The sequence below is a fragment of the Anser brachyrhynchus genome (genome assembly GCF_964034855.1).
Source record: "Anser brachyrhynchus genome assembly, chromosome: 6".
Classification (NCBI taxonomy): Eukaryota; Metazoa; Chordata; class Aves; order Anseriformes; family Anatidae; genus Anser; species Anser brachyrhynchus.
The window spans coordinates 26,358,594-26,367,733 of NC_137700.1; the positions used below are offsets into that span (position 1 = coordinate 26,358,594).

At 42.1% G+C, this 9,140-nt stretch overlaps 1 protein-coding gene across 4 annotated transcripts in view; it reads left to right on the top strand.

Moving 5' to 3' along the window:
* WDFY4 (WDFY family member 4) overlaps nt 1–6,116 on the top strand; it is a 134,873-nt gene extending 128,757 nt beyond the window's left edge. For all 4 annotated transcript variants that reach the window (XM_080596959.1, XM_080596960.1, XM_080596961.1 and 1 more), the window contains 4 exons: nt 1,079–1,261; nt 2,094–2,181; nt 4,510–4,621; nt 5,711–6,116. In XM_080596959.1, the coding sequence (XP_080453085.1) occupies nt 1,079–1,261; nt 2,094–2,181; nt 4,510–4,621; nt 5,711–5,777 (450 nt within the window). In that variant the 3' untranslated portion in view covers nt 5,778–6,116. The remainder of the gene's footprint in view (nt 1–1,078; nt 1,262–2,093; nt 2,182–4,509; nt 4,622–5,710) is intronic.
* The last annotated feature ends 3,024 nt before the right edge of the window (nt 6,117–9,140 follow it).

Here is a 9,140-nt window from a genome sequence, read left to right on the forward strand (position 1 = left end):
TCCCTGTGAGGGGCAGAGGAGGATTGTGAAATCACCAAAGGTTTCACAGCTAAGGAGGTAAACTCCTTATCCTCATTTAAGAAAATGTTTATTTGTGTATCAGTAACATTTAAAAGCACTAGTCCTGGCCCAGAACTTGTGTCAGGCACTGACTGTGCACAGTCCCTGTCCCTGGCAGTAGCTGAGGTTCAGTCTGTGCTCTGCTGGGCTATGCACTGACTAAAAGGTAAGGGCAGAGCGTAGCAGTCAGCCTTCTGTCCTCTTTTCTGTGTTTGCCTTTTTTCTGTGTTTCTTTGATTCCTTTGCCATGCTTAAAAAATGGGTAGCTTGATGGGCAAGAAAGAGGATTCTTTTGACTGCCTAATCCAAAGCTAACAGGCTGTTATCTCAGGGTGTAGCCTAACATTTTGTGACCTGGTCTGTCTGCAAGCTGCCTGCCTGTAGCAGGTGCCCAGGACTGCAGAACAACATTGAGAACCTCCTTGGTCTCCCCCTGCTCAGTTACAGGAAATGGATGCCAAGGCTGCATTTCCGGTTGGCATGAATCAAGATGTTTCTTTACCCATTTTTTGACAAAGCAGCAGGCTAACTGTATCTGACCCGTCTCCACATTCTTTTCCACCGGTTGGAATCAAGGTAGTTTTGTCAGAACACAACTTGGACAGAACTGAAAAACAAGTGTTGAGGCTTGCCTGTTTACAAGGAGGTTTGAAGAGGTTCTGGGGCACTTAGAACAAAATATGTTAAGTAATTACATGATTTAAAACCAGCCAGACTACAGGAGGGGGCAGGTGGACGTGAAGGCATGATGTTCTGCAGATCTTTGTAGCCTTGTATTATTTTGCAATGGGAAGTGTCATTCAAAATATCATCAATTGCTTTTATTTTATGGATGGTCACCGTTTTTTCTAGTGCAATTTAGTAAATTCTTTCTGCAGAACACATGGATTCCTCCTCAGTTTGAACCAAAAGTTTACTGCTAATTTGGTTCCTTCTACATCCATTCTGCATCCATTATGCCCTCCTGTGAGGAGGATGAGTGTAGGATCTTGAAACATTGCCTCTTGCTTTGTTACAGGGTGATATTGCCTCTTGTGCTGGATCCTACCTATGCTTGTGGACAGTCAATGGCCAGCCTCTTGTAAGCATTAACACCACCTGCAGCCCTGAAAGCCGTATTACTTGTTGCTGCTTTGCTGAAGTGATGGACTGGGACACACGCAGCGTCGTCATCACAGGAAGCACAGATGGAGTGGTGAGGGTAGGTGGGCAGGGGAGAGAAAAGACACATCCTAATTTAGTGTAGACCAGAAGCAGGAATTTTGCATCCTGAATGGTTGGGCAGAGCTGCTAAAAGCCTGTGCACAGGGCAAAAGCTGAAGATTGGAGTAAAAGGTTTGCTTCCTATCAGCTTTTATCCTCCTGAATGAGGAGTATCTGTCATTCAGGAAGGCTTTTGAAAATATACTTTTCATTCTGGTGTGTTTTTGAAAGGAAAAATTATATTGCCCATTAGAAATATGTTTGATGGGAGTTTCTGGGAGAAACAGTTCCTCGGGGGAAAACCTCGTACCTGGCTCTTCTGCAGCACTTGTTAGTGAATGGCAGCGCATTGCTTAAAGAATTTGTTATGCGTTGCCTTTGTTTTATAAATGGAGACACTGAGGTGGTGGTGGTGAGGAAATCACTTAGGTTCACTTTTGCATAGATCAATACCACAGAACTCTGCAGGATCCATAGCTTCTGAGAGTTGGTTCACAGCTTAGTTCATTAAATCATACCTTCTCAAGAGCAGGAGTTTGCTGCTGGTTCCACCTCCTGTCTGGTGGGAGAGCTCCCCGGGTAATTGGTATCCTGGCTAGCACGTCAGACCTGCAACCTTGCCAGCTACATGCATACGTTTCTCCAGTGTGACAACATTTCTCCAGTGTGACACCCTACAGCATAGTGGCAGAGGGAGGGAGAACACTGCCAAGCCCTGCTCTGATGATCGAAATCCAATTTTCAGCGCTTTCTGGGAAGCAGACATCCACATCTCATGTCATTGTGTTGTTATAATCCATGTTATTCTCCTTTTTCCCTCACTGGCACAGCTGTGGAAGACTGAATACAATGACAGCCCAGGCCAAGCTGCTGGACTGAGCTCACAGAGAGGCGCCGTGGAAGAGGTGAACAGCACAGGTATGACCCCAGGGTGGACTGTGAACTGATTTGGGACTGTTGCAGACCTGGTTCTGTTGTGAGGAGGAAAAGGATGTGGGAGCACAGTGGTGTGAATGGGAGATGGTTTGGGAACCGGTATGGTAGTACTGTAACCAGCAGCGGTAGTGGGTAGCCTCTGACCTGTCTTAGGGAGGCAGAACAGTGCTCAGCCACCAGTCTTTTGGGTAAATCCTGTCTGGATGAAGCTGGAAGGTTCTTTATAGGTTCTGTCAAGTTTGACAGCTTGATAGGGGCTTTGAGCAATCTAGTCTGAAGGTGTCCTTGCCCACAGCAGGTGGGTTGGAATTAGATGATCTTTAAGGTCCCTTCCAACCCAAACCATTCTGTGATTCTATAACCACCTTTCTGCGTATGAACCTAATGAACTCCAGAAAGCCCATTCCCTTAGCACATCTACTGATGGCCTATACTAAAGTGTCCTGGGATGTCAGAGTGGGCAGTGCCACAGTCTGTCCTGGGATGAAACAGGGAAGCTTGTTCTCTTTGTTGTCTTAAACGAGGTTGGAGGTCCTCCAGACTTGTGGGAGCCCAGCAGCAGGCCTTATTGCATGGTGCTATATTTTCAAGGCTATGCCAAGCTGAAGCTGATGCCCTCGAGTTCTTGCAGAGCATCCAGGATTAACAAGACGATGGGGCTACAGTGCTGACTGGTATTAAAAACAACTCAAGCTCACTACTCTGTTCTAACAAATACAGGAGCTGAAACCTGCCAGGGAGCTTTAAAGGCATGTTCTAATAGCACAGCTTGCTTCTGTTCACAGCACATTTTATAAAAGAAAGGAATTGTGTTGTTAGTATGTATAATTTACACCACTTATTTGCTGTGATCCTCATTAGGCATTCTCTATTGCTTCAATTTTAGGCACACAATTTGCATAAAGATAGAGTTGTAGATGTAACATCTGCATAAAAAGATATTATACGGTAATTGGGCATTACCACTGAGATCTTCAGAAGTGCTCTTCATGGAACTTGGCAACTTGGCATCTACATTACTTAGATTGCTATGTGAAAATATTTATATGTACAAAGTCATACTGGAAATGCCAAACCAGATGCCCATCCTACCTTTTGTCATGTTTCTGAGAGTAGCTAGAGCCAGATGCTTCTAGGGAAGGAGCAAGAACACCAGAGATACCAGATGTGAGGCAGTCTGGCTCAGTAGCTGTATATTTGGTTTCATTGTGGTCTCTAACCAGAGATTGCTGCAAGTCAAAATACGAGATTTAACATTTCTTCCAGAATATTTGTAGCATTCGGTAGTCACTCTGCAGATTCTTTTTACATCTAGAAGCATCTAATTCATTTTAAGAATTTCCTAGAATTTGTTCCTTAACTTCCTGTGGCAGATACTTCCATGTCTGTTTTACTCAGGTACAATTGCATAGCAATTGTCTTTGAGCAAACTGAGACCTTGGCTACTTTTAAAACATCAGATCTTAAACAGTATTCCAAACAAGGACTTAAAAGCTGCCCATGGGAACAGAGCAGAATACTCCTGTTTGTGCCATTTTAAGAGAGGATCATGAAAGAAGACATGCATTGACATCTGTTGATGTGTACAGCCACACCTGTTCTCATACAAGTGTAAGAAAGCATGTTCTCAGATGCATACAGCAACAGTGTTCTTTAGTAAAGAGTTGAGAAGTGTGATCAGAGCAGTGATATGCTCCCTCAAAGTATTCAGATGATTTCAGAATTACTTTAAATGGCCAAATATTCCCACATGTCATTCTACATGTTAAAGAAAATAAAATTAATACAAAACACAAGTCATTAAGAAGACCAAAGTAACTATGATTGAATTATTTTGTTAGGTGTGTGTGAGTGTGTATGTATGTGTGTATGTGAAATGTTCTCAGCATTTAATTATTGGTTCTGTTATGAGCAGATTTAGATAAGTTGATAATACCAGGGCTTTATGTAATTTCTTTTTACTAGGCAATTATGGGCTGTATTATATCCTGGCAGCAAGGTATTGTGGGGCATCTTATTAAGCACAGAGCCAGTGAAAACTGATGAACAATTTTGCTGAACTAGGCATGCAATTTAGAAAGCAATAATACACAAATCCAATTTAGCACACAATTGATACAGCCGCACGTCAGCACATGTAACTATCATAGCCACAAATTAAATTGGGATGGGCCTATTTTGCAACAGCACAGGCTGAGATTAAATATATTTGTTCTCAACTTAACAACTTGCTGACCGTAAATAATAACAATCCCTTCCATGCTGCCCCCCAGACACTTTCTAAATATTTATTTTTAAACCACATAACAGGTAACAAGTGTGGAAAACATCTTGTTCTCTGTCGGGAACTGAATCCCAGCCTTGCCTTGACTGGAAAACCAAGTAAGAACAGCCCAGCAGTGACAGCACTTGCCATGTCCAGGTACGGTCCTGTCCTTTGCATTGTAGCATATGCCCGGCAGAGGGCACCGCATGAGCCTCAGTGTCTCCACTGATCTGTCCTAAATCCTCGGGTTATTTTAAAGTTTGTATTTCTGCTGGTTTTTGTATGTTTGTGTGTTTTGTGTATGCATGTGTTTTTTGTTGTTGTTGTTGTTTTTTTTTTAATGTCGGTCAAATGCAGTCGTTCTTGGAGCTGGGCTGGCTGATGGTATTAAGTGAAGGGTGTTGGGATACTCAGTGGTCTGAAAAGGAACAGCAAAGAAGAAATAGCAACTTTCAGGTGGAATAGTTGTATAGATCAATAGCTCCTGCACTGTCTCTACATCATAGAAAAAACAGTGTCCTAGGAGTTTCTGGAGATGCTATGTCCTTAATGAAATATAAACTGGAAGTTTTTGGCTAATGGACAACTTTGTTGTTGAACTCAGTTGGCACAGCCAGCAGTATTTTAGTTTACTCAATCCCCCTCCCGCGGTGTCATCTGGCTGTAATATTTGTTGCTATCTTCTACCCCACAATGTTGCAATGTACTGTAAAACAGCTGCTGCCTTTCTCTTTAGAAGTGCTGGCATTTTGATAGTTGCTAAAATGATTCCTATACTGTCTGTGCTGAGATTTAGAGCACTCAGTGTGATACTTATATGCATGGAAAGTGGAAAAGTTTTTTGGGGGGGTGGAGAGAGGGGCGTGGTTACTTTCATCAGTGTTGATGACACTGTGTGCAGCAGAAATTTCAGCGGCTGAAGCCATTAGATTATGTGCTGACAAGCCTGAATTCTGAAGCTGGCCAACAAATTTAATTAACATTCACAGATTTTCAGGATCAGAGGAGGGTAAAAGCTCCTGATTTGGCAAGATTATCTGCAACTAACCCCTTGAAATACAGGAAGGTTTGGATCTGTTTCTAAATTCAGTCTTTTGTATAGTCTAGACCATTGTTCTTCAAATTTAACGTTAGAGATTAATCTGCTCCCCTGAATGTTGCATCCTCCTAATTGCTGCATATTCAGAAGAAAGTCTTGATCCTATTTGCATCTTGTTCTTAATTATTTTTTCTCTCTTTCTCAAGAAATTCCTCCAAGCTCCTAGTTGGTGATGACTGGGGAAGAATCTGCTGTTGGTGTGTGGATGGGTAGGAAGAAATAGTCAGGCCTCATGTTTTCAGCCTTTTGGGTGGAGAGAAAAGTGCCCATCAGAGCATGAAAGAGTTGAAGTCAGAAGATTATTACTGGGGACTGAATCTCAATGGAATTGTTGGAATGACCATGCAGTCAGCTCTGATTGAAATCAAAGACTGGACTCCAAAGGTGCAGGAAAGACACTGACAGACATACACATAGACAATGAGAATTCACAGTATTTGCCCTGGGAAAACTTCTGTATTTTAAATGTTATTTTAAATACTGGATTTTGCATAATTCTTTGTATTTCACAAATAATTGCTATCAAATAAAGCAGTCTAGATTTCTGCAAAAGAGCAATGTAGCTTAATAAAATGAATATATGCTAATTTTAATACTATGAGGTCAAAACACACTGAGGCTTCAAACTGATGTTAACTGTGTTCACAGCAGAATCTTTGTTCTAACAAACACAGAAATATGTTAGTATCTCTGTTCCTGCTATTCCTCATTCCCTGAGAAATGTATGCATGCCATCAGAAAAGCTTTTTTTTTTTTTTGCAAAGTGAAGGTAAGAACTCCTAGATCCCAGGTTGACAGTGGTGCCTTCATCCAGCTCAGCTGTAAACATGCTACAGCATAGTCTTTAGTTTCCTAATCTGACTTAACTGTTTTTTTTTCCCCACAGTGATCTGACACAGCTGTTCAATGTATTTTCTTTCACTTTCGCTCCTGCCTTCTTTCCTGTCATGATGCCATCTGGAATATTAGCAACATACATCAGGATTTACCTTCATAATGACTCTGCATAATAGAAGTGGGTATTGGTAGTATAAGAAGGTTGAGGCCATAATCTAATACATTTAAATGCCATTTATGTCCCTAGCTGAAATGAAGAAAATGTGAAAAATCAAGGTCCTTCTCATTTTTTGAGAATTTGAAGGAGCTATATTGGTGATATCTGCCCCTCTCCTCCCACCTTACTTTACAAAGGGAACTCCTGAGAAGCTGCTTAGGCAGAGTGGCTTCCTGAACACCACAGCCTGGGTCAGGGCAGAAGGACCCTGTATGCATGAAGGCACTTATGTTCATAGCACCAAACGCAACCCCTGAACAGCCAGAGCCACAGGAGTTCCATGATTTCCATTGCACTGGGAGTGTTTGGCAATGCAGAACTGAAGCCCTGTGTGTGCTGTGCAGGACAGACTGCAGAGTCTTCCTCAGTCTTCCTCAGAGTCTGAGGAATACGAGGAACTGGTGTATGCCAAAATCTTGGTGCTTAGAAACTTGCCAGCATTATTAGGAGGAATCTGGAGTAAAAAAGATGAGTTTTTTTTTACTAGTCTCCTCTAACTGTAACAACTTTCTTCTTCCTGTAGGGTACTACTTTGTTCGCATCTTGTCTTCGAATTATGTTGCTGAATGAGCAAGACTTCCTATGGCAAACAGCTGCTTTCCTCACAGAGTGCTGAGACAGCCCCCCCACCCCCTATGCTCTGTCTAACCTCCATCAAGAGTTGAGGTAATTGCCTGTGGAAAATGTAGTAATTAGAGGTTAGCTCATGATGCAGACATACAAGGAAGGCTGCATTATGTCTACACCGATGACCTGGCTGGTTATCTTTCCTAACCTCCAAGTACCTGACTTGATGATTCAAATTCCATCCTTTCTGTGCTTGGAGAAACAGACCCTGAAACTAGGGTCTAGGGTTTTTTTTTGCAATCAAAGTAACCCTACGTTGCAAAGGTTGGTTGTGCCCATCTTTCCTGAGAACTGGGGAAAGGTCAATTGCCATAGAATTCAACAAAATTAAGTACATTCCTTCTTTGCTCTTCCATCTCTCCACGTTCCTTAAAAATAAGCTGTGGTTTGGCTATGTAGCAGGATATGTACTCCTGTCAACTATGAATACAGCTTTGCTGATCCATCATCAAGGTGATTAAGAGCCATGGAAAAAGCTCACTACCCATGCTTTCATTTTACCTAGCAGGCATCTTGATAGCTGGCTAATTATCTGCTCCTTTAGCATTTTCATGCAGCCTCTTTTTGCCAATAGTTGATACTTCACTTTTTTAGAGCTGGCATTGGCATCTACTTTGCTGCCTGGGTAGCAGCATTAATGGTTCCAGTGCTCTGGACACCAGTCTGGCTTTGTCAGGTATGAGAAGAGACCACTCGAAGCTGTGGGTTAACTGTGCGTGACTTTGACAGGCTTATCTCCTTGTGCTTTACATCAGTTCTCTTGTGCCTCTGAGAGAAGGATGAGGTGCATTAGCTGTTGTTTTGGATTGCAGAACAAATCTAGAATGTGCATGTGAATGTCAGTCAGTAGGTTAAGAATGAAAGTCTTCATGAGTTAAGGTTGTTTAGCAACAAGTCCTTTAAAAAGTAGTATCTTTGAGACTTGCATCTGTCTAGCACCTGGGCAAGTTCTGCTCTGCTGCTGCACTCTTCAGAAATTTAGTCTGCTGAAAAAAACTCTGAATTTTGGAGTATAGGCTCTGGGCCATCATCTCATGAGGCTGTTGGTGTCTTCCAATTTATTGAGAAATTCTTTGTTTTTCTTCTATCTCCAGAGGACTTTTTCCAGTCATAAGTCATGGAAAGAAATGCATGCTGTGGGTACCAAAAGCACCACTCCTTGCTTGGCAGAGCTGAGGCACATATACCACAGTCATTTCCTAGGTTTGATGTAGCCGGTGTCTACGTGACAGTGGTACAATGCCACTGATCATTTTCCTGCAGGCATAAGACATGAAGTAATAGTTAGAAATTTCTAATACACTGTTGAACAATTTTCTGAAACCTATCCTTCTGCAAGTATCTTCTTTTATATTTGCGCTGGGCTCCTGTGTATTTGGTAAATGATGAATGTACATGAAAGTCTGTCAGCTCTGCATGTGGAGATAGCTTTCACTACATGCGGACAAGGCCTGCTTTCTGTCTTATGATATGATACTGATTCTCTAATGGCTGCATTGAATCTAGGGGTGGCAGATCTAGAATGTGCTTGAAAATTTAGCAGGTAGAGCTATTTCACAGCAAATGCTTTCAGCATAACTCCATCACTACCGTAAGTGGCACAATGCAAGCATCACCAGAGTGTTGTAATTATCTCGGAAGCAGCTTTTGCAGGGGGTAAGTAGTTCAGGGTGAGAATTACCCTTGAAAGAAATCCAATCCCATTAGGATAAGAAATGCAGAATTAAGGCATTAATTAAGGCAGAGTTTTAACTCTGCCCCATAGGGAAGCCAAGAAGAGAAATATGGAACAGCACAACTTTTATGTGACTTTAAAAAACAGTTTAATCGGGGACAATAAACCCTAAAATGCCTTAATCACACTTCTTTGGTTATTGCACAGACCATGCGGCTTC